This window comes from Ascaphus truei, chromosome 22 (assembly GCF_040206685.1).
Source record: "Ascaphus truei isolate aAscTru1 chromosome 22, aAscTru1.hap1, whole genome shotgun sequence".
Lineage (NCBI taxonomy): Eukaryota > Metazoa > Chordata > Amphibia > Anura > Ascaphidae > Ascaphus > Ascaphus truei.
Window position 1 is genome coordinate 15005372 of NC_134504.1, and position 26242 is coordinate 15031613.

A 26242-nucleotide genomic window follows, 5' to 3' on the forward strand; every position below is an offset into this window, starting at 1 on the left:
CCGCCTCAGGCCAATGAGAGGTGTGCGGGGGCGGCCCAAGGGACCAATGAGATTTCCCCTAGGGACACCGGACATCCAGCAGGCAGGCAGGCAGGCAGGCATACAGTGCTTTCACTAATATAGTATAAGATTTTACCAGGAAGTAATACATTGAGAGTTACCTCTCGTTTTCAAGTATGTCCTGGGCACAGAGTAAAACAAAATAATACATGGTTACAAATACAGTTACATAAATGAACAAGGTATACATTATATACAAGACATTGCGTGCACAGTTAAAGAAAATATATATTATGAGCGTATGAAACAGTTACAGACCAGATTAAAGTGTGGGACAGCCTTAGATTTGAAAGAACTTAAGATGGTGGTGGATATGAGAGTCTCTGGTAGGTTGTTCCAGTTTTGGGGTGCACGGAAGGAGAAGGAGGAACGTCCGGATACTTTGTTGAGTCTTGGGACCATGAATAGTCTTTTGGAGTCTGATCTCAGGTGATAGGTGCTGCATGTGGTAGGGGTGAGGAGCTTGTTCAGGTAGCTGGGTAGCTTGCCCAGAAAGTATTTGAGGGTGAGACAGGAAAGGTGAACTTTGCGCCTAGACTCTAGTGATGACCAATCTAGTTCTTTGAGCATTTCGCAGCGATGTGTGTTGTAGTTGCATTGGAGAACAAAACGACAAATTGAATTGTAGAGGGTGTCAAGTTTGCTAAGGTGGGTTTGAGGAGCCGAGCCATATACTATTTCTCCATAGTCAATAATTGGCATTAGCATCTGCTGTGCAATACGCTTTCTGACCAGGAGACTTAGTGAGGATTTGTTCCTGTAAAGTACCCCTAGTTTGGCATAGGTCTTGGTTGTCAGGGTATCAATGTGCATCCCGAATGTTAAGTGGGAGTCAAACCATAAGCCCAGGTATTTAAAACTAGTGACAGGTGTTACGGTGGTGTTAGCGTTGGTTCTAATCAGGAGCTCAGTCACTGGAAGCTTTACAAATTTAGTCTTGGTCCCAAATACCATTGTTACAGTCTTGTCAGTGTTTAAAAACAGTTTGTTTTGGGAAATCCAGTTTTCGAGTCTCAAAAAGTCAGACTGAAGTATGTGTTGAAGGTCAGAAAAGCTATGGCTGTGTGCATACAGGATTGTGTCATCTGCATACATGTGTATTGAGGCTTCCTTACAAGCTGTGGGAAGATCATTAATGAACACTGAGAAGAGTAGGGGCCCCAGAACAGAGCCTTGCGGGACACCACAGGTGATATCCAGGGGGTTGGAGTTAGGGCCTGAGATGGACACATGTTGGGATCTTCCTGATAGGTAGGACTGAAACCAGTTTAAAGCATGTTTCCCTATTCCAGAGCTCTGGAGTTTGTTAAGCAGGATAACATGATTAACTGTGTCAAAAGCCTTTGCAAAATCTAGGAATACTGCACCAGTGAGTTGTCCCCGTTCCATTCCACACTGGATTTCATTGCAAACTTTTAGCAGGGTAGTTACGGTGGAGTGTTTGGGACGAAACCCAGACTGGAATTGGCTAGGGAAATTTGTCTTGGTGTAGAAATCGTTTAATTGGGAGTGGACACATTTTTCCATAACTTTGGATAGAATTGGGAGAAGTGAGATTGGCCTGTAGTTTGAGACAGTGTTTTTGTCCCCACTTTTGAAGATTGGGACAACTGGCAGTTTTCCAGGTCTTAGGGATATGGCCTGCAGACAGGATAGAATTGACTATGGACGCAATTGGTTTGGAAATGGCTGGGGCACCAAGTCGTAGGAACCTTGATTGTAGTAAGTCGGGTCCACATTGGCTGCTTAGTTTTAGTTTGAGGAGCGCTTGTGTAATCTCCTCTTCAGATACTGGGCTAAATTGAAAATTGTGGGCAGTGTTGGGAGGGGGTGGGACTATAGGGGTACTCCCCGGATGAGATTCAGGTTTGGGGTTTGTGCTGCGTTTCGCTAATAAATTAGTGGCACACCCTACAAAGTAATCATTGAATGCATTTGCAATGTCAGTGGGGTTTGTCAGAGTAATATCCCCCTTAGTGATATTACTTGGTTGTTGATGGTTAGGAGCCTGGAATATATTGCTGATAACCTTCCAGAAGTTAGCTGGGTTTGATGTATTTTGGTGGAGATTGTCAGAGTAATATTGTGCTTTTGCATACCTTGTTTGCCTTGTGCACACGTTCCGCATGCATCTGTAGTGATTGAGATCCTTGGTAGTGCCAGTTACTTTGTAGCTTTTCCACAAGGCATCCCTGAACTGGTAGAGTGCTATAAGGTCAGGTGTAACCCATGGAAGGTGGGCCCCCCGTACCCTTATTTTGCGTAGTGGAGCATGGGTATCGCAGAGTTTTAAGAACTCGGATTGGAAATAGTCGAGCGCAGAATCAGGGTCGGGAATTAAATCGATTCTGTGCCATGGGCAGTTGGTAAGGTCATCCAGAAACTGTTGTGGGTTAAAGTTTTTAAATGTTCTAGTGAGGAGAACTTTAGGGCTTGAATGGGGCGGTTTAATTTTCCTTACACAGTACACTATTGCATGGTCACTGAAAATATCAGGGAGGATGCCAGAGGATTGGATTCTGCTGGGGTTTGAGGAGAGAATCCAGTCTAGCAAGGAATGGTTATGCGACTTCAGGTTTATTCGTGTGGGTTGGGAAATGAGTAGCGATAGGTTAAGTGACTTGAGTTGTATCTGGATTTTGTGGTTTTTAGGGTCAAGCCAATTGAAGTTGAAATCCCCAAGAACTAGCAGCTCACTCTTCTCATTCAGAGAGGAAATGGAGGCAAGAAATTGGGTGATATCAGTCAAGGATTGTAGATGGGCTTTAGGGGGGCGGTAGATGCCAGCAAGCAAGATGGGCTTAGAAAAGGGGAGGCAGATTTTGCCAACTAGAGTTTCAAAAGAGGGTGGACTTGGTGGGCAATGTAACAGTGTAAATTGTAAGGTGTCTGCAATATAAAATAACACCCCTCCTCCTCTCTTTGACCGATCTCTCCTAGAAATGGAGTATCCCTGAATGGCGATATTTGCATCAGGGGTTTTAGGGGATAGCCATGTTTCTGTAAGAACGATGGCTTTGGGTTTATGCATAAGGCACCATGCCCTTAGTTCATCCAGTTTGGGCAGCAGGCTCCGGATATTTATATGGGCGACAGATAGCCCTTTTTGGAATTTAAAGGTGGAATTCTCAGGGGCATGGGACAGAGCTGAAATGGGAGGACCTGGGTTAGTTTCAACATCACCTGCTAGAGAGAGTAATAGTATGAGTAGAAATTTGGGTAGTTGTTTGCAAGTTGTAAATTTGTGGTGTTTTCCATTTGAGTGAGCAGTGGTTGGTGTGCTGGTTTTTAGAGTTCTCCACCAACATTCAGTAGATAGTGCAAGGCTTTTGAGTAGTCCAGGGTGTATGGTGATGTTGGGTGTGGGCCAGGATGGAGGAGTTTGTAGTGGATAGAGGGAGTAACATCTCCATGAGGCCAGGAGAAAGAAAAAAGTTAGAAGACATAGCAGGTTCATGATGCCAGAGGGAGGCAGTGCTGCAAGTAGCTGTTGTGACAGAGTGAGTGTGTGCAGACTAAACAGCAGGGGTGTGCCTGTACCTTTTCAAGTGTTTTGCTGCATTGCAATGCTAGGGTCAATTCAGGGTTTCAGTGTTTTGTGCAGTCAGTTTTGGGAGAGGCTGCAGTGAAAGAAGTTGTAAAGGGGTGGGGGGTTAAACTATGCAGGCTAACAAGCATGGGATCATAGTGTGATCTGAATAGCTTACCGTTTGTTGTCTTGAGTAAAAGAGTATGCAGTAGATCCAGTCCCCAGTCACCTCTAGTCAAACTGTAGTCTAACTGTTTTTATCACTTAAAAACCTCACTTTAAATGCCTCACTGCCTAACTGGGCGTGTCTGTGTATACATGTATTACTTCTCTGGGGGTGTATGTGTATACCTGTATTACTTCTCTGGGGGTGTATGTGTATACCTGTATTACTTCTCTGGGGGTGTATGTGTATACCTGTATTACCTCTCTGGGGGTGTATGTGTATACCGGTATTACCTCTCTGGGCGTGTATGTGTATACCGGTATTACCTCTCTGGGGGTGTATGTGTGTATACCTGTATTACTTCTCTGGGGGTGTATGTGTATACCGGTATTACCTCTCTGGGGGTGTATGTGTGTACCTGTATTACTTCTCTGGGGGTGTATGTGTATACCGGTATTACCTATCTGGGGGTATGTGTATACCTGTATTACTTCTCTGGGGGTGTATGTGTATACCGGTATTACCTCTCTGGGGGTGTATGTGTGTATACCGGTATTACCTCTCTGGGGGTGTATGTGTGTATACCGGTATTACCTCTCTGGGCGTGTATACCGGTATTACCTCTCTGGACATAGTGACCTGACTGGGGGCCTTGGCATTTCCCCAGGGCTGCTGCTAGAGGAGTTGGCAGCTTCCTCCATCCTGATTGGCCACATTACCCAGCAGCAGCCAATCAGCAGGGGGTGTCAGGTGCCTGGGGGTGGTTCCCAGGAGAGGAGGAAACGACATGCCACTTGGCAACCCCACGCACAGGGCAATAAAGGGACTTCCCCAAGGTCACAAGGACCTGCCACTACTTCAACTTGATAACATGTATTAATGCAATGGGGAAACAAGTTTATAGCTTTTGCCAGCGATCATGTATCAAACCTCCCGGTCCCCCACCACTCATATCTTCAGCAGTGCAGACTGTGTTTGGAAAAATGAAACTGCCATCATAGTTGCTTTTATTGGGAAAAGAGTTCTTCAATATATTCATGTACAATAGATTATAAAATATATACTTCTCTACAACAAAACCCAATAACAGCACGGAGTATTTAGAGATAGGCGCATGCACATGTTATATCAAATATATTGTTAAGAATCTGCAAGCTATTTATTGCACCACATAATCTCTGGAGAGTCTTATTCCACCTAGAATATAGCATTTTATGAAGGAGAGAATAACGGTTATAGGTAACCTGTATATTGCACTGTGATCATCTGTCTATTAGTTGTAGGTTGTGAGGCCTTTTAATGGAACAGCATACAAGTTCAAGAAGAGACCTGTGAGGTTTGGAAAGAGTCAGTCAGTCTCTCTATCTCAGTCTATCTCAGTCTCAGTCTCTCTCTGTGTATCTCAGTCTCTCTCTGTGTATCTCAGTCTCTGTGTATCTCAGTCTCTCTCTCTGTCTCTGTCTCTCTCTCTGTCTCTGTCTCTCTCTGTATATCTCAGTCTCTCTCTATCTCAGTCTCTCTCTGTGTGTATCTCAGTCTCTCTCTGTGTATCTCAGTCTCTCTGTGTGTATCTCAGTCTCTCTCTGTGTATCTCAGTCTCTCTCTGTGTATCTCAGTCTCTCTCTCTCTGTGTATCTCAGTCTCTCCCAGTCTCTCTATCTCAGTCTCTCTCTGTGTATCTCAGTCTCTCTCTATCTCAGTCTCTCTCTGTGTATCTCAGTCTCTCTCTGTGTATCTCAGACTCTCTCTGTGTATCTCAGTCTCTCTCTATCTCAGTCTTTCTCTCAGTCTCTCTATCTCAGTCTCTCTCTGTGTATCTCAGTCTCTCTCTGTGTATCTCAGTCTCTCTCTGTGTATCTCAGTCTCTCTCTGTGTATCTCAGTCTCTCTCTCTGTGTATCTCAGTCTCTCCCAGTCTCTCTATCTCAGTCTCTCTCTGTGTATCTCAGTCTCTCTCTATCTCAGTCTCTCTCTGTGTATCTCAGTCTCTCTCTGTGTATCTCAGACTCTCTCTGTGTATCTCAGTCTCTCTCTATCTCAGTCTTTCTCTCAGTCTCTCCCAGTCTCTCTATCTCAGTCTCTCTCTGTGTATCTCAGTCTTTCTCTCAGTCTCTCTCTGTGTATCTCAGTCTTTCTCTGTCTCTGTCTGTGTCTCTCAGTCTGTCTCAGTCTCTCAGTTTCTCTCTATCTAAGTCTTTCTCTCAGTCTCTCTCTGTCGGTCTGTGTCTCTGTCTGTCTCAGTCTCTCTCAGTCTCAGTCTCTCTCTCTTTTTAATATTTAAAATGTATTCATTTTATTTATATATATATATTTACTTCTCTTACCTTCTCCGGCGGCGGCACCTCCCGGCATAATGCTGCAAGCTCCCGTCAACATGGCTCCGCGACGTCAAATGGCGCTGCGTTGCCATGACAGTGTGACGCCATTTGACGTCGCGGAGCCATGTTGACGGGACCCTGCAGGGAGACAAGCAGCCGCCGGAGAAGGTAAGAGACGAGGCATCGCCCGGAGATCTCACAGGTAAACCCGTAGCCCGGAGATAAGTGGCCAAAACCAGTAGTCTCCGGGTCAAACCCGGAGTGGTGGCATCTCTGCCTGTGAGGTTTAGACTATCAATTCAACTATACCCTAAAGTAAACACAACCTACAACGAATATACACCTTTCCGGGAACTATACAGCTACTAGAACTATGCACCGCACGATATTATGGTAGGGCGGACAGTCACTGGACATCTGTCCTCCAGATACATTCCCAAGTGAATGTCTTCTACGCTACAGTATATCTAGCTGGCTTTGAGTGAGCAAGTGAGACCATCGAGGGGAGAGGAGAAGACTCCCGTCTTGGGAATGAGGCTGGGCCAGGTCATGGGGTCACTCCGGTGATGTGGGATACATTCATGTGAAGGAAGCTCTTTCTGCGTCCTACGAGGGGCCGACGTTCTCCGCGGGCTTCTTGCTCTTCCGTTGTATGACCTTGCGTTTGGCGGGGGGTGGGGGGGCAGCTGGCTCTATGTCGGGAGGGGGCAGCTTTTGAGAGGCCAGGTGACGCCCAGCGTTCATCTCGTCCACGAACGCTTCCACCCCGTCAAATTTGGTGGTGAGGTCACCCAGGCGCTCCTTCAAGGCGTTAAACTCTTTGTACAGGTCGTCCAGGGCTTCAGAGAGGGCCTTAATCCTGGAGAAGGAGAGGGCGGACGGTCACTACGTATATATATATATATATATCTATATCTAGTGGGTTCACTGGCTTTGCATCTCATCCCAGGCTATGTTTAAAGGCTGTGTTTAAAACAGTGAGCATTGGCTTAAGGGCTCCATGTAATAATGAACTTGAGACAAGATGGCATTGTGTGCTCATTTGCATGTTATTTCCCAGAATCCCTTGCTGCAGTGGAAGCACTGTATGTGACTAGGTGATAATGGTGAAGGGCAGGGTTGCAGACCTGTCTAAGACATGAATGTGCTCACAAGTGATATTTTTATATGCTATATGTGATACGGTGGAGGGTTTCTAGTCACCTTTTAACCCACCATAACCTAAATTGTGTGTGTGTATATACATACATACATACATACATACATACATACATACATACTGTGTGTATGTTTCTATAGCAATCATTTACAAAGTCACATCCCCTTCCTCTTCTGAGACAGGCTCTGGCACACCACTATTTCCCTCTCTCTAGCAGTGCACCAATTGTATCTAGTGACTGCCTGGTCACATGATCTTCCACACAGAACTTTGCATCTTGGGTCCTCTTCTGCAGCACTAACAGTGATTTAAAGAACCCCCGAACCGAATCTTTGCAGATCGATCACAGGAGAACGAATTGATCGGCCACTTAGCTAATTACTGTGTAGATTGTACTGTGTAGATTGTATTGTGTAGAGTGTATTGTGTAGAGTGTATTGTGTAGAGTGTATTGATGCACATATTGAATGGGAAACAAATAAAATAATTTTTAAACTGCAGCTTTAAATCTGTAAGCATAAAAGTACTGGTACTCCATGCCTCTCCAGTTCAACTACTGTAAGTACTGGTGGTGCTGTGACAGCGGGACACCTACCTTCCGTAGTCGGGCAGGACAGTGTGGTGGTCGTACAGGAGCAGGTTCTTGAACTGGGTCATGATGGCGAATTTCCAGTTGTCCAGCACGACGGTGAGATTAGCGCAGCCGCGCATGTTCACCTTCTCCGCTGCAGGAGGCGGGAGGGACGGTACTTACCCGATTTGCAGTATTATTGGTGTTTATGCCATTTATTCTAATTCATTTTGTTTATCTTTTATTGCCTGTCAGTACTGGAGGGGTCCACAGTACAGCCCCCCCGACTTCCGCACTGCCCCCAGACTCCCGCACTACCCCCAGACTCCCGCACTGCCCCTTCTGCCCCCAGACTCCCACACTGCCCCTTCTGCCCCCAGACTCCCACACTGCCCCTTCTGCCCCCAGACTCCCACACTGCCCCCAGACTCCCACACTGCCCCCAGACTCCCACACTGCCCCCAGTCCCCCACACTGCCCCCAGTCCCCCACACTGCCCCCAGTCCTCCACACTGCCCCCCGACTCCCACACTGCCCCCCGACTCCCACACTGCACCTTCTGCCCCCAGATCACCACACTGCCCCCAGACTCCCACACTGCCCCATCTGCCCCCAGACTCCCACACTGCACCTTCTGCCCCCAGATCACCACACTGCCCCCAGATCACCACACTGCCCCCAGACTCCCACACTGCCCCCAGACTCCCACACTGCCCCCAGACTCCCACACTGCCCCCAGACTCCCACACTGCCCCCAGACTCCCACACTGCCCCATCTGCCCCCAGACTCCCACACTGCCCCATCTGCCCCCAGACTCCCACACTGCCCCCAGACTCCCACACTGCACCTTCTGCCTCCAGTCCCTTTGATAATCCCATGTCGCCTGCTCTTTACCCTCTGGCCGATTTTTCGGACTCTTAACCGCTGGCCAATAATCTGACCCTTTAACCTCTGGCTAATAATCTGACCCTTTAAACTCTGGCCGATAATCTGACCCTTTACCGTCTGGCCGATAATACGGCCCCTTACCCTCTGGCCGATAATCCCACTCCGCCGGCCCCTTACCCTCTGGCCGATAATCCCACTCCGCCGGCCCTTTACCCTCTGGCCGATAATCCCACTCCGCCGGCCCCTTACCCTCTGGCCGATAATCCCACTCCGCCGGCCCCTTACCCTCTGGCGATAATCCCACTCTGCCGGCCCCTTACCTTCTGGCCGATAGTCCCACTCCGCCGGCCCTTTACCCTCTGGCGATAATCCCACTCCGCCGGCCCTTTACCCTCTGGCCGATAATGTGGCCCCTTACCCTCTGGCCGATAATCCCACTCCGCCGGCACTTTACCCTCTGGCCGATAATCCCACTCCGCCGGCCCCTTACCCTCTGGCCGATAATCCCACTCCGCCGGCACCTTACCCTCTGGCCGATAATCCCACTCCGCCGGCCCCTTACCCTCTGGCCGATAGTCCCACTCCGCCGGCCCCTTACCCTCTGGCCGATAATCCCACTCCGCCGGCACCTTACCCTCTGGCCGATAATCCCACTCCGCCGGCCCCTTGCCCTCTGGCCGATAATCCCACTCCGCCGGCCCCTTGCCCTCTGGCCGATAGTCCCACTCCACCGGCCCCTTACCCTCTGGCCGATAATCCCACTCCGCCGGCCCCTTACCCTCTGGCCGATAATCCCACTCCGCCGGCCCCTTACCCTCTGGCTGATAATCCCACTCCGCCGGCCCCTTACCCTCTGGCCGATAATCCCACTCCGCCGGCACTTTACCCTCTGGCCGATAATCCCACTCCGCCGGCCCCTTACCCTCTGGCCGATAATCCCACTCCGCCGGCCCCTTCCCCTCTGGCCGATAATCCCACTCCGCCGGCCCTTTACCCTCTGGCCGATAATCCCACTCCGCCGGCCCCTTGCCCTCTGGCCGATAATCCCACTCCGCCGGCCCCTTACCCTCTGGCCGATAGTCCCACTCCCGATAATCCCACTCCGCCGGCCCCTAACCCTCTGGCCGATAGTCCAACTCCGCCGGCCCCTTACCCTCTGGCCGATAATCCCACTCCGCCGTCCCCTTACCCTCTGGCCGATAGTCCCACTGCGCCGGCCCTTTACCCTCTGGCCGATAATGTGGCCCCTTACCCTCTGGCCGATAGTCCCACTCCGCCGGTTCCCGTCTCTGCTTCTGCGCGTAACCCAGTGCGAGAATCAGCAGCAGACACAGCAATCTCCTCTCCATCACGGGGTTCTGAGCGGGGGGGGGGGGTGAGGGGGGGAATAAGGGGGTGTGTACATTTTAACAAGCATGGAACTGGGAGACCCCCACCCTTCACTTACTCCTCCTGTTAACCCCTTCCCTGCCAGAGAGCGCTGTGTCGCTGGCCCCTCTGGCAGGGAAGGGGTTAAACAGATTGATGCAAACTGTAATGTCAGGTAAAATCTTCAAGAACAGACATTTTTGGGGGCGATACACACAATATCCAGTATATTTGTGTGCGTGCGTGCGTGCGTGTTTTTCTGGGACTCCAGCCGGCCACGCTTGGTCACAGAGGTCAGAGGTCGGGACTAAGCAGATAAAGTGAGAGTAGCAGAGATAAATGTGCCAGAAATGTGCGCGCAGCAGCATCTGTTCCCAGAGTATTCAAAGTATGCAGAGTGATCATTACTAGTCACGCAAGTACTGATACCATACCTACCTCTCCCCACCCCTCCTAATACACAGGCATCAGGGACACCTACCTCTCCCCACCCCTCCTAATACACAGGCATCAGGGACACCTACCTCTCCCCACCCCTCCTAATACACAGGCATCAGGGACACCTACCTCTCCCACACCTCTCCTAATACACAGGCATCAGGGACACCTACCTCTCCCCACCCCCTCCTAATACATAGGCATCAGGGACACCTACCTCTTCCCACACCCTCCTAATACACAGGCATCAGGGACACCTACCTCCCCCACCCCCTCCTAATACACAGGCATCAGGGACACCTACCTCTCCCCACCCCCTCCTAATACATAGGCATCAGGGACACCTACCTCTTCCCACACCCTCCTAATACACAGGCATCAGGGACACCTACCTCTCCCCACCCCCTCCTAATACACAGGCATCAGGGACACCTACCTCCCCCACCCCCTCCTAATACACAGGCATCAGGGACACCTACCTCCCCCATCCCCTCCTAATACACAGGCATCAGGGACACCTACCTCTCCCCACCCCCTCCTAATACACAGGCATCAGGGACACCTACCTCTCCCACACCCCTCCTAATACACAGGCATCAGGGACACCTACCTCTCCCCACCCCCTCCTAATACACAGGCATCAGGGACACCAAACGCCCACCCCTCCTAATACACAGGCATCAGGGACACCTACCTCCCCCACCCCCTCCTAATACACAGGCATCAGGGACACCTACCTCCCCCACCCCCTCCTAATACACAGGCATCAGGGACACCTACCTCTTCCCACCCCCTCCTAATACACAGGCATCAGGGACACCTACCTCTCCCCACCCCCTCCTAATACACAGGCATCAAGGACACCTACCTATCCCACACCCCTCCTAATACATAGGCATCAGGGACAGCTACCCCCCCACCCCCTCCTAATACACAGGCATCAGGGACACCTACCTATTCCCACCCCTCCTAATACACAGGCATCAGGGACACCTACCTCCCCCCACCCCCTCCTAATACACAGGCATCAAGGACACCTACTTCTCCCCACCCCCTCCTAATACACCTGCATCAGGGACACCTACCTCTCCCCCACCCCCTCCTAATACACAGGCATCAGGGACACCTACCTATCCCCACCCCCTCCTAATACACAGGCATCAGGGACACCTACCTCTCCCCACCTCCTATTACTCATGCTTCAGGGACACCTACCTCTCCCCACCCCCTCCTAATACACAGGCATCAAGGACACCTACCTATCCCACACCCCTCCTAATACATAGGCATCAGGGACAGCTACCCCCCCACCCCCTCCTAATACACAGGCATCAGGGACACCTACCTCTTCCCACCCCTCCTAATACACAGGCATCAGGGACACCTACCTCCCCCCACCCCCTCCTAATACACAGGCATCAAGGACACCTACTTCTCCCCACCCCCTCCTAATACACAGTCATCAGGGACACCTACCTCTCCCCACCCCCTCCTAATACACAGGCATCAGGGACACCTACCTCTCCCCCACCCCCTCCTAATACACAGGCATCAGGGACACCTACCTATCCCCCACCCCTCCTAATACACAGGCATCAGGGACACCTACCTCTCCCCACCTCCTATTACTCATGCTTCAGGGACACCTACCTCTCCCCACCCCTCCTAATACACAGGCATCAGGGACACCTACCTCCCCCACCCCTCCTAATACACAGGCATCAGGGACACCTACCTCCCCCAACCCCTCCTAATAAACAGGCATCAGGGACACCTACCTCTCCCCACCTACTCCTATTACTCATGCTTCAGGGACACCTACCTCTCCCCCTCTCATAATACACAGACAGAGTTACCTACCTCTCCCCACCCCCTCCTAATATACAGGCTTCAGGGACACCTACCTCTCCCCCTCCAAATACACAGGCATCAAGGACACCTACCTCTCCCCTCATAATACACGGATCAGGGACACATACCTCTCCCCCTCCTAATACATAGACATCAGGGACACCTACCTCCCCCATCCTAATACACAGGCATCAAGGACACCTACCTGCCCCTCCTAATACACATACATCAGGGACACCTACCTCTCCCGTCTCCTAATACACATACATCAGGGACACCTACCTCTCCCGCCTCCTAATACACAGGCATCAAAGACACCTACCTCTCCTCCTCCTAATACACGGGCATCAGAGACACTTACCTCTCACGTATTTCTAATACACAGGCATCAGAGACACTTACCTCTCCCCCTCCTAATACACAGACATCAGTGACACACCTCTCACCCCCTCCTAATACACAGACATCAGTGACACTCACCTCTCGCCCCTCCTAATACACAAACATCAGTGACACGCACCTCTCGCCCCTCCTAATACACAGAAATCAGGGACACTCACCTCTCGCCCCTAATAATACACAGACATCAGGGACACGTACCTCTCACCCCCTCCTAATACACAGACATCAGGGACACGTACCTCTCACCCCTCCTAATACACAGACATCAGGGACACATACCTCACCCCCTCCTAATACACAGGCATCAGGGACACATACCTCTCACCCCTCCTAATACACAGACATCAGGGACACATACCTCTCACCCCCTCCTAATACACAGACATCAGGGACACGTACCTCTCACCCCTCCTAATACACAGACATCAGTGACACGTACCTCTCGCCCCCTCCTAATACACAGACATCAGTGACACGCACCTCTCACCCCCTCCTAATACACAGACATCAGTGACACGCACCTCTCGCCCCCTCCTAATACACAGACATCAGGGACACGTACCTCTCACCCCCTCCTAATACACAGACATCAGGTTCCCCTCAAACCTCTAAGATTGTAAGCTCTTCGGGGCAGGGATTTCCTTTCCCATTGTCTGATTTTGCTGCACTTATTGTATTATTATAATTTCCTGTGCTGTATTCTTTGTGAATCGCTGAGTACACTTTTGGCGCTATATAAATAAAGACATACAAATACAACACGTACCTCTCACCCCCTTCTAATACACAGGGACATACACGTACCTCTCGCCCCCTCCTAATACACAGACATCAGGGACACGCACCTCTCACCCCCTGCAAGGTGAGCAGACTACATTTCCCACCGTCTAACCATCCCTTCCATAACCTCAGGAATCCCCGGAAACATATCGCCCGGGAAATCATATCGGTCGCCTGCCGCCACTCTGCAGAACCCAGAGCCACAGTGTGTGTGTGTGTGTGTGTGTGTGTGTGTGTGTGTGTGTGTGTGTGTGTGTGTGTGTCGCTTCTCCGCAGGGCCGGGCGGTTACGGAGCAGAACCCGCTATCTAGAAGCTCGTGTATACGCGAGAGGTCCTGTGCACCAGCGTCCCACGCTGATCTCCCTACCTGCGGGGCTCTCTCCTGCTTAGATCTTGGGGTCTTCTCTCGTTGGCTCTCCCTTGCACTCTCTCTCCTCCTCTCTCACTTTCTGCCCTTCACGCACAGTTGTTGTTTTCTTCACCCACTCGCTCTTTTTCTCTCCTTCTCCCCACCCTTCCTTGGTCAGGGTCCAGCCCCCTCATCTCGCTGGGGTGGCCGCGCTGATTGCTAGCAGACCTCTCCGGACGGCACGTGGTCAGAGTTTGGGTTTCCTCATCTTTTTTTTGGCAGCTTTTTATATTTATTATATTTATAGGGACAGACAACTTGAGACCTCAAGAGCTACCAACAGGTCAGGTTTTCAGAATATCCCTGCTTCAGCACAGTTGGCTCAGTCAAAGACCGAGCCTCTGATTGAGCCACCTGTGCTGAAGCGGGGATATCCTGAACACCTGCTGGGGGGGTGGGCTTGAAGACTGGAGTTGGCCAGCCCTGCTCTACATCACTTGTGTCGTGCATCTTTGCGTCAACGCATCGCGGGACTTTGCACGCCTGTTGTTTGGGGAGCGCCGGTCGGAGGAGGTCGGGAGCTTCTCCATAGCGTACAGGTTATAGAAGGGCGCGCTTCCCTGTGTCACTGCTTCTCCTTTCCATCTCCAGCAACCAGTCCACCGGGCGTGAACTTTCTGGCTTAGAGATGTGCCAGATATGAGGCGTACGCAACAATTTTGGCACAAGTTAGCGGTGGCATAATTGTGGCGCACACATTGGTGCAGTGTGCGTCAAAAGAAGTTTTTTTCTGTGCACTGGTACGTAGGTCCCTGTGTGGGTTTGGCGGACACTTTGAGTGCATGACCGCTCCAGACTACTACACACTCACAAGTGAAGAGGAAGGGGAGTGGGCACTACAGGAGTTGGATTGGGGGGCGGGACAGGCTTCAGTCACAGACACATTCCAAGATCTATTATTTGTATTTATATGATTGTCACGTGTATCACTGCTGTGAGGCGCTATGTACATTAATGGCACTATATAAAAACCCCAACATTTATTAAGTTAAAAAAAAAAAAACAACCCTTGCTTGCTTTATTCATTGTAACACCGCCGGAAGAAGAGATCAGGGTATCTCGAAAGCTCGCACAAATAAAAGCATTTAGTTAGCCACAGAACGGTATCATCTATTTATTTTTGATTATTAAGCTCGGCTAACACAGTACAGATACATCTATCTATCACCCAACCAGAGTCTGATGAAAGAAGACACAGCACTGCAGAATAAATGTTCAAAAAAGGAATATATTTAGGCCAAAAAAAAAAAAAAACAACGCTTTGGTCCACAAGGAACCTTCTTCAGGGTGACAGAGGAAGAGGACGGGCTTGAGCGTGTGCTTAGAAAGGTGTTTATTTTGGGATCACAGCAGAACTCCTTAAAAACTAACTCTCAAAACCCCTCCCCGGTATTCAGGACGAGTCTGATTTATTGCAGCTTTTAGCAGTATAGGGGATTTTTTTTTATGCGATCCTTATGGGATTATCTCCACGGTCTGGAATCCATCCCTTCCCGAGAGGCCCAAAGATCTGAAATCTGCCCTACAAAGGGAAGCGTGACTGCGATGTTAGTGTATACCTCCTGGCAGCGAGGGGCCTGACACCTGCAGCGCCATGAGATCCACACTCCGTGTGTGCGCTCACACAGCATTTCTTGGAATCACATCCCTTTTCTCAGTGACGGCTTGTCCTGGCTTTTTATTCATTCCAGCTTGTAAATAGATTTGAGTGATCTTATCTCTGTTTCTACTAAACAGTCAGGATCAATGTTCCTTCTTCCTGTGACATCTCCTGCAGGAGAATGAGATCAGCCAGGCTCAGTGCTGGAATAGGAGAGGGGGCTGTAGGATTGAGGTGTGCTGGGTTTTTTCTATCTTCTTTTACGGACTCGAATATATTTGACCGCCCCCCAAATGGACCGCGCGTTACCCAATGCACCTATGTGATATGGTATCATCGCCTGTTCCAAATCACTGCTCAAATTGTACGGTTCTCCTGGCCAGGATCTCTTTACTTTGCTGGGTGAGGTTCGGTATGTTCTTGTGCACGTGTATTTTATTTTGCGGAGTATGTTTAGCACGATATCAAAATGAGACCATACGGAAAAAGCAGAGGGAGCCGCGGAGCAGGGGTGAGGCGCAGTGACAGCCGCGGAGCAGGGGTGAGGCGCAGTGACAGCCGCGGAGCAGGGGTGAGGCGCAGTGACAGCCGCGGAGCAGGGGTGAGGCGCAGTGACAGCCGCGGAGCAGGGGTGAGGCGCAGTGACAGCCGCGGAGCAGGGGTGAGGCGCAGTGACAGCCGCGGAGCAGGGGTGAGGCGCAGTGACAGCCGCGGAGCAGGGGTGAGGCGCAGTGACAGGCGCGAGGCACGGGGAGCAGGGGTGAGGCGCAGTGACAGCCGTGGAGCAGGGGTGAGGCGCAGTGACAGGCGCAGGGGTGAGGCGCAGTGACAGCCGCAGAGCTGAGGCGCAGTGACAGCCGCGAAGCAGGGGTGAGGCGCAGTGACAGCCGCGGAGCAGGGGTGAGGCGCAGTGACAGGCGCAGCGAGCAGGGGTGAGGCGCAGTGACAGCCGCGGAGCAGGGGTGAGGCGCAGTGACAGCCGCGGAGCAGGGGTGAGGCGCAGTGAGCCGCGGAGCAGGGGTGAGGCGCAGTGAGCCGCGGAGCAGAGCTGAGGCGCAGTGACAGCCGCGGAGCAGGGGTGAGGCGCAGTGACAGCTGCGGAGCAGGGGTGAGGCGCAGCGACAGCCGCGGAGCAGAGCTGAGGCGCAGTGACAGCCGCGGAGCAGGGGTGAGGCGCAGTGACAGCTGCGGAGCAGGGGTGAGGCGCAGCGACAGCCGCGGAGCAGAGCTGAGGCGCAGTGACAGCCGCGGAGCAGGGGTGAGGCGCAGTGACAGCCGCGGAGCAGGGGTGAGGCGCAGTGACAGCCGCAGAGCTGAGGCGCAGTGACAGCCGCGGAGCAGAGCTGAGGCGCAGCGACAGCCGCGGAGCAGGGGTGAGGCGCAGCGACAGCCGCGGAGCAGGGGTGAGGCGCAGCGACAGCCGCGGAGCAGGGGTGAGGCGCAGCGACAGCCGCGGAGCAGGGGTGAGGCGCAGTGACAGCCGCGGAGCAGGGGTGAGGCGCAGTTAGAGCCGCGGAGCAGGGGTGAGGCGCAGTGACAGCCGCGGAGCAGGGGTGAGGCGCAGTGACAGCCGCGGAGCAGGGGTGAGGCGCAGCGACAGCCGCGGAGCAGGGGTGAGGCGCAGTGACAGCCGCGGAGCAGGGGTGAGGCGCAGTGACAGCCGCGGAGCAGGGGTGAGGCGCAGTGACAGCCGCGGAGCAGGGGTGAGGCGCAGTGACAGCCGCGGAGCAGGGGTGAGGCGCAGCGACAGCCGCGGAGCAGGGGTGAGGCGCAGTGACAGGCGCAGGGGTGAGGCGCAGTGACAGCCGCAGAGCAAGGGTGAGGCGCAGTGACAGCCGCGGAGCAGGGGTGAGGCGCAGTGACAGGCGCAGGGGTGAGGCGCAGTGACAGCCGAAGAGCAGGGGTGAGGCGCAGTGACCGCCGTGTGTCGGCAGCGGGTGCTGTGTTGGGGGCAGAATGAAGATACATGGAAACTACTGGAATAGCAGACGGCTTCAAAGTGCAGACAGAGCTGTGTGTAGAACAAGGGTGGGCACCCCCAGTACTCAAGGGCCATCCCTGCTTCAGCAGAGGTGGTACAATCGAAGACTGCACCACTGCTTGAGCCACCTGTGCTGAAGCAGGGATACAGAGGTGCTCACCCCTGGTGTAGAAGGTGGACGTAAAAACATCAGGATGAAGCCATCTCATTTTTTTTCAGGCGCTTTTATTTCTCTCCAGCTACAGGGCCAGAACAAACACGGGTCCCATCTGACCCCCCTCTTCATCCCACACCCCTGTAAAACCCAGAGCGAGAAGGGGGGGGGGGAGGGGGGAGAGAAAAACCCTTTTAAAAAAAAAAAAAAAACCTGCTCCAAAACCTTATGGGCTGATAAATTAACCCCATCACCGCCAACTTGTACAACCCTAGCCCACTGCACCCAGCGATCCGAAATCCCAGGAGATACCTTATTGCCACGGACTTCCGTCACAAGTTCTCTCGCAATGCAACATTTACCGCCGGTTCCCGACACTTTCTCGGGTTCTGGAAGGTGAAATCGGTTAATCCCCAGGAAGGTGAGCAGCTCCATTCCCCCCCCCCCCCAAACAAGTCAGGTTTTCAGGATACCCCTACTTCAGCGCAGCTGGCTCAAGTTAAACATTAAAAATGGAGTGGCTCTAAAAAAAAAAAAAAAAAATTACATTTTTAAAAAAATGCCTAAATAATTCCCGGTTTTGCGGCAGGAGGAACAGCGGCGCATTGCAGGTACCGCGTTCCCCGGAGCGGTCAGCGAGGCTGAACACGCACACTTCCTGGACCCCGGGAAACCTGGAACCGAGGAGGGAGACCGATAACCCTGTGACTTCCAGCAACCCATCCCAGCTGGGGTATTACAGCAAGTCGGGGAGACATCCTGTATTATGACATGGTAATGAGGCGCTGGGGGAGTCCGGGTGTGTAATAGCGATAGAGACAGGACATGCTTCCTTCTACTGTCCCACTCCTACGTTTGAAATGATTTCTAGGCGTTCAGAGTATGACGGGGGGAGGGACTGCCCTGACATGCGAGCGCCAGGAGCCCTGCGGGCGATTAACGGCAGGTTCTGCCCTAGTGCCGGCGTGCGTAAACTTTTTCGGCTGCGCCCTTACCCTGTCTATGGCGTTTGACGCCATGGCAATGCGCCAGAAGCTGCCAGAGACGAAGTTAGGGAACTAACGTGCTCCCCCCCCCCCCCGGCATTTAATTTCAATGCTTTGGGCGAAGAGCGCTGGGCCTCTGCAGGCGTCGCCCCCCTGCCACTGAGCGCAGTAATCTGTGCTCAGCTTGTTATGGAAACGAGTTTGATTATTTGAATCCATCGTCCCAGAGAGTTTTGTTAAGAAGGGGAGACGGTCTGTGTACCAGTATAATCTCTGCATATAAAACACCAGCCAATAAAACACATTACTGACACAGGACTGCAATAAAACAATTCATTCCCTTACTGAGCACTCGCACACTACTGCCTCGCTTGGCGGTTATGGGGTTAATACAGCTGCATATGGATGTCTGCTTCATTGCCAGTTTAAAGGGCCCCTATGTTAGCGGTAACCGAGGGATTAGACTGACATAACTTATAAGTGCGCAGCGGATATGTCTGACCTCCGTGTGTACAGCCAGGCACATACCCAAAGCGCTTTGCCATCGAAATGTGTCATTAGGAGGATGTTGTATGAAATACCGCCCTGATTTAAAAGCAAAAACAGGAACGCAAAAGCCAAACAAAGCAGCCAATGAGGAAATAAAATGCATGTGGGCTGCAGGCTGGGTGCTTTAAACCATCACCGCAACAAGGCACTCTGCAAGTTATGTCCTCACACGACTTCAGATGTGCCAGAATCATGTGACCTTTATAAAAAAGCCTTTTTTTTCTCTGAGTGCACTGGAGGATTTTGGTTATCGGATGGTACCCACACTCCTGCGGTGCCTTATTGCCACCACTGAGATATACAAATGTGTAAGTTGTGCTCCTCGCTTACTAAACAGGGAAAGCTTTTCAACTGCAACCCGGGGACTCCCTCCAAACCGCTGTGATTGGCCGATCACGAGTAAAGAGTAGCAGCTTTATTTCAATTGGGTAAAGGTTCCCGGGACAGGTTCGGCCCCCGCATGTACTGGCGCGTGCGTGTGGCAGAGATGGACCACCTATAGAAGTGATGAGCGCGCCCCCCCACCCCCCGAAACACCTACATTTGGAGGGGGGGAAAAAAAGCCAGCTCGGATAACGGGGAAATGGAGATAACGAGGTCGGCAGGGAGGGCGCTGCAGCTTAATGGCAACAAAACTCTTCCAAAGGATGTCCAACACTCGGGAGCAAGAGGTCACCGTCCCATGGTCTCCCTACAGCCGGCTGAGGCTCATGATAAGGGGGGGGGGGGGGGTATTACACGGGCGGCCGACCTATAAAATACACCCTGATGCAATGTAGGGTGTGCTCTGCATATTGTACCAGTCCTTATACTGTTTCTGTTAATACTTTTGTTTTTTTGTTAGGCGCCAGTCCCCCTCATTCCATTAAAAACTCCCCCCTCACGCCCCCCCTTCTTTCTATCCCGATATTCTGAACGGTCAATTCCTAGTTCAACCCAAATGAGACGCAAAGTAATATCTGAGCGCTGTTGGTCTTAGGCTGAGTCCCCGCTGGCGCTGAGCGCGCTCATGTTTGGAGAGCGCTCCAAGCATGAGCGCCGGGTGTCCTGTCATTTGGAGGGGTGGGGGGGCATTGCGCACACTGGAAAGTTAGATATTTTTTGTTTACATATGCGCCGAGCGCCGGTGAGCGTGTGCCCCGCCCGAGCGGGGACTTACATATAACTATATATGTAACAGCGGCAAGCACCGCCCGCTCAGTGCTAGCGGGGACAGAGCCTTAGGGCTGGAACCCGCTGCGCGGGCGGCCACACGAGCGTTCCCCACCAGCAGGGGAATCCTCTCGAGCCGGTCCCAGTCCCCCCTCCCGGCACGGCACAGCTCACTACACGCTGTGACGCGTCAGCCGCTAGGGGATTCAAGAGAATTGTAATCCCTAGCGTCGACGCGTCACGTGGTGTGGCTGTGAGCCAATGAGGAGGGGAGGCTTCGGGGAGCGGGGAGGAGAGTGTGGAGGAAAAGCAGCTTGAGTGCCTGTCTGTGTGTGTAGGTGTAGGGCAGCAGCTCAGAGCCCGAGCCCGTGGAGGGAAGGGGGGGGGGGGGGGCGTAGCGAATCCCTCCGCTTAAACCACGCCCCCCTCCGCTTAAACCACGCCCCTCCCTCCCACTCCAGCCCCGGCTCCCGCTCCCTACAGACCGCATATTGCGGTCTATGTCTGTCTATGACTGAGGGAGCGGGGCCTTAGCCTTAGAGAGGCTATGTAAGCCCGATCTGATATGGCTGAACCCCCGCGTGCGCATTACATTCCCAGCGCAGGCCGCGCTGTATAACACACGCCGTGGTCGGTTAAAACCCTACATCTGAAATACAATTGAACCCAGGGGTGGGCCACTACAGTCCTCAAGGGCCACCAACAGGTCAGATTTTCAGGACATCCCTGCTTCAGCACAGGTAGCTCAAATAGTGGCTCAGTCGAATGCTGAGCCACCTGTGCTGAAGCAAGGACTGCTTGAGCCACCTGTGCTGAAGCAGGGATATCCTGAAAACCTGATTAGTTGGTGGCCCTTGAGGACTGTTGTTGCCCACCCCTGGGTTAACCCATTCTCCACCAAAAGGGCAATGCAAAGGCTTGCCGTCCCCTCTGGCAGCGAAGGACTTCTCATTCCTTACATTCCACAACGATTTGAGTGTTGCCAAGGTGAGCGCTTTTCCATCTCTTGAAACTTCCGTTGCCAAGCGGGACTGGTGCTTCAACTCCATACCCAAAGCATTCTGGGGGATGTAGTTTTACAAGAAGAACGAGAGGAAGCAGAGCCGTGTGTCGGCAACAGATCTAGAATTCCTGGCACTGAGACGAGGCCCGGGGGGGGAGAAATAAAAGGGGAGTAAAAATGATGGCCGACACCCAAACATATGAAGTGAGGGGAGGGGGGGAGAGCAGTGGCCCAGCTGGGACCCTGTAGTGTCTCTGTGTGTTGTAGGCAGCCGGCGAGTAAGCTTCGGTTCCCTACACACTGTCCTGGGCTCCCCTGAGAGAGGGGGCCCCCTGGAACTGTCCAACACGCGGCCCTAAAGCGACATGACGGGGAGCTGGGGGGGGGAGAAAAGAGGGGCTTGCAGGAAGCTTGCTGCAGGTGCCGCTCCCTGGGGGGCGCGGGGGGGAGGGGGTAGGTCTCGCTGACCTGCCCCTGCTGGTCTGCAGCCCGCTTGCTAGGCCCGGGGAAGCCGGCACATCTCGCACTGGTCGGTGCCCGCCTGGTTCATGAAGGTGCAGTGCAGACAGGACCACATGGAGGAGGAGGAGGGAACGTGCGTGGATCCTCCCATCGCCCCGAAGTCGTGGAGCTCGGAGGGCTGCGCCCCGACTGTACCTGAGAATAAAAAGGAGGCACAGTGAAGGGGTCAGCGAATGCAAGGACCCTCGATTCATGTACAAACACCGGACAAGACACGGGGGGGGGGGGGATATATAACAGGATATAGAACATACAGGGTAAGTTACTACACGGGCGTTCAACTCCAGTCCTCAAGCCCCCACCTCTCCCCAACAGGACAGGTTCTCAGGATCTCAGCTTCAGCACAGGTGGCTCAATCAGTGGCTCAGCCCAAGAAAACCTGACCTGTTGTGGGGAAGCTTCAGGACTGGAGTTGAGCACCCGCTTTAGGCTACGACCCCAGTGAGCGCGCGCGAGCAACAGAGCGCCAGGTGGCGCCCGTGGCTTTCACCCGAGCGATCGAAGGACTTCAGGTCACTCGCGATGGGGAGGCGTGGTAGGGGCGTGGCCATGACATCACACAGCTGGATCGTCCTCATTGGCTGAACGTGACGCGGCCGTCGCACCGCAAGTCAAATTTCTTGACTTTTCAAAATCCGGTCGCGCCCGCGTGCACTGACTGGGGCCGGCCCCATGGAGAGGGCCGTCTCGTGATGGCGCCGCCCGCGCCGTCTCTGGGGACGAGGCATTACTATATACGAGATTGTCCCCCGCACAGTGCGGTGGCAGAGAAGCGCCCCCCGGTGGCTGAGCGCGGTGCTAAGTTTGTTACCCCAAACATATTCACCCGCCTGGTATCTTACATTAGATCATCACCGGTCTGTCACATTTATATGGACGAAAAACTTCCTAAGCGATGAAACCGGGCAGCATACACCAAGCCGGGTGCCCCGCTGCGCTGGAGAATACAGGACGCGCGGGTGTGTAGCGGGCACTTTCCATGTGATGCACACACTGTGTGCGCAGTGACATGTACACGGGGCTCTGGGACGGGATACTCACTGCAGAGCTGCTCGATGGTCGCCCACTGCTCAGACTTCTTCCAGGTCTGCGCGAGATCTTCGTTCCTCGTCTTCACTGCGTCCAGCAGCAAACTGATACTGTCCTGCAAAGAGAAGGCGCCCGGCCACGGGGAGAGAGGGGTCAGTGCGAGAGCAGCACCCACCGATTGGGTCATCACATCAAAGTCCAGCCTGGGGAAGGATGGACAGACTACGCTCCCTTCTGTGTCACCCTACAGACGCGTCAGGAGCCCTGTGTCTCGGCCACTGCTGTGGGCAAGGAAGCCGGAGTCTGTCTTGTGACCCGTCTCTAACTTTAGCCTCAAGTCCTGTTGGGTCACAAGACACTTTTGGGACAGATCTGTTAGGCTGTCGCTGTGCGGGTATTCGCTGGTTTACCAACCCCTCCCCCCCTCCCCCCTCCCCCCCCCCCCTTCAGCAACCAAAGCTTTGCCCCTCCAGCAGTTAAAGGGTTAAGTTCTGCTAGACCTCCAGTTCCTGGTCCTGATTACCAGCCGGGCAGCGTCATCCCAGCTGCTCTACACATGCTCCGTCTGCACACGCACGGAAGCTTGCCAGTCGGGAGCTCACAACAACGGGACTGGTCTCCTGCCAGCATCGCCGCCTGCCAAGCCAACGCGGCAGGGACGTTCTCTGACCCGGGACAGGCGGCTGCCTCTGGTCCCAGGGAATGCGCACAGCTCCCAGCGCTGAGGTTTCTGGGCCGGAATATTCGGCTTTAACCGCATCTGTGCCAGGAGTGGCCTGCAACCCACTGCAAACCCCGCGCCCTGCCAGGCCGGCACGTGGTTACAAAAAAGCTACAGTGCAAAAACATTTTTCCAAAACCCACACGGATTTATATACATATTTATTTTTTTAATGGATCCAACATGAAGAAAAAAAAACGCCTTTTTTTTATGTTTTATTTTTAAATCGAAAAATGCTCTGACGAAATGTTTCAAGGAAAAAATCTACACGTCCCATAAAAAAAAGGCCAACGCACACTTCTCGGAAACACCTCGTGCCCCCCCCCCCCCGGATTCTCAGCGGGCCGTCCCGGCGGGGAGACCCCCCCGGGAAGTAACCGTGCAGATGTTACACAGCCGAGAGCTCGGAACGCAGTGTTAACCGTTTCCCTGCTGCAGGGCGCGATAACTTTTAGCGGGGAGTGGACAGCTCCCGTCCTCGAGGGCCACCAACGGGTCAGGTTTTCAGGATATCCCTGCTTCAGCACAGGTGGCTCAGTCGAAGACTGAGACACTCAGCCACCTGTGCTGAAGCAGGGATATCCCAAAGCCTGACCTGTTGGTGGTCCTTGATGACTGGACTTGGCCACCTCGGCCTTATATAAGGCTTTTGACACTAACCTGTTTATTAGGAGAGAGAGAATTGCAATTTTAAATGATAAGAGAGGGGCCTCCTCCCCTGATTTCTGAAGAGAGGGGATCACTGGGTGGGGGTCCAGTAAAATGCCAAACCATACCTCCCCCCGGCCTCCTCCCACCCCAACAGGTCAAGCTTTCAGGATCGCTCTGCTTCAGCACAGGTGGCTCAATCAGTCTCTGCCCAGTCTTCGACCGAGCCTCTGATTTAGCCACCTGTGCTGAAGCTGGGATATCCTGAAAAACCTGACCTGTTGGGGGGGAGGGTGGGGGCAATGCCCTGTCCATTTCTCAAAGGGTTGAAGGGTAGTCGGGAGGGGGAGGCCCTCAATGATCAAGCTGTCCTGCCCCCCACCCAACCCCCCAAGAAACTGCATTCTTAACAACAGCATGAAAGAACCCACCTCCCCCCCACACTGCCCTGATAAACACTTTCCTTCCTGACTAGGAGAGCCCCAGGACGTCCAAGCATCGGAAACCAGTCACGTGTACCAAGCAGCCACGCTCAGAGCAGACACAGCAGGTGACGGGCAGATGGTGCAAGGTGGCGCCTGTTACTCACCTGCAGGGGCATCACCTCATTGGTGACCAAGAAGAGGAGCAGGTGGAAATCCGAGATGATGTCGAGGAACACGGAGGAGGGGTTCTGGGAAAGGTAGGTGGCCAAGCTGTGGAAATCCTGTAGGCATGGGGGGGGGGGGGGGAGTGGGGGAGAGAGAATACTCAACCAGATGCCACGAGAGGGCGACCATTAGTTGTCGTAATGCGTACAGCGCTTAGCTGTCCCTACATGGGTTTCCCTTGTCCCAAAGATCTCTGGGGGGAGAGGCGGCTCACCCGTCACCCTTAGAGAAAAGCGCACACATATTTGGCTACAGATGTGCTTCTTCTCTTACTCCGTGTTCCCTCCAACCCCCCGTTTATACCACGAGTAATGTTTCATAACTCACCATTGTGTCTCTTCCAGAATGTCACGAGGCAGGAAGCAGCCAGGCACTCCGTCTCGCAAAAAGAGGTTACTTTATTAGCAGATCCAGGACCAACGTTTCGACTGCATGAGCAGTCTGTCACGGTGAGGGCTACCTAACAGGCACCAAAGTGTAGAATATCTACCCAAAGCACTCGCCTGTACCCTCGCTACCGGCGTTCCACGGCGCGAATGCTGCATCTCCCCCGACGTCACCGCTCTGACGAGTGTCCGCGCATGCGCAGAGCGCCCAGAGTCCACCGCCGATCCGCGCCAGGCGCAGTCACATCCTGCACGCACATTATGTACACGTAACGCGCATGCCTGCGTGTACACGTTGTGCGTGGGTCTGCGCACAGCGCGGATCGCGATATGCGCAGTGAGGGGCTCTGCGCGCGCGGACACTCGGAGCGGTGCCGTCGGGGGAAATGCAGCATTCGCGCCGTGGAACACCTGTAGCGAGGTTACAGGCGAGTGCTTTGGGTTTGTATTCTACACTTTGGTGCCTGTTATGTAGCCCTCACATGCAGTCGAAACGTTGGTACTGGATTTGCTAATTAATGAACCTTTTTCCGGAGACCGAGTGCCTGGCCGCTTCCTTCCTGCTTCGTGACTTCCTTGGGGTAGCACAGGATCTCCCCCAGCAAATTACCTTCATTATCGCCTCTAATTGTGGGCCTGTAATCCTCTCTGTGTTCTCTTCCAGAATGTCTACATCAGCGGTTCCCAACCCAAAACTACATGTCCTCCTCGGACTATTGTAGGCTAAAGCGCCTCCCCCCCCCCACACGGGATATTTCTCTCACCTGCGTCTCTCCCAGGGCGTCGCGGTTCTCGATGGAGAACAGATTGGCGGAGGTGGAGAAGGTGTACACCGGATCCTTGGGAAAGGTCGTGGTGATCTACAAGGAGAAAGAGATGTTCTTCCGGATAATTCCGCCCTGGTGGCCAGCGATCGCTCCC

The 26242-nt window shown here is 53.2% G+C and overlaps 1 protein-coding gene across 1 annotated transcript in view; it reads right to left on the bottom strand.

Annotated features, from left to right (window-relative positions):
- Nucleotides 1–18218: 18218 nt before the first annotated feature.
- NPLOC4 (NPL4 homolog, ubiquitin recognition factor) overlaps nt 18219–26242 on the bottom strand; it is a 56100-nt gene continuing 48076 nt past the window's right edge. Inside the window, exons 14-17 of the mRNA XM_075580065.1 lie at nt 26086–26181; nt 24875–24991; nt 22929–23031; nt 18219–22022 (exon numbers count right to left, since the gene is read on the bottom strand). Coding sequence (XP_075436180.1) covers nt 21862–22022; nt 22929–23031; nt 24875–24991; nt 26086–26181 — 477 coding nt within the window. The 3' untranslated portion in view covers nt 18219–21861. The remainder of the gene's footprint in view (nt 22023–22928; nt 23032–24874; nt 24992–26085; nt 26182–26242) is intronic.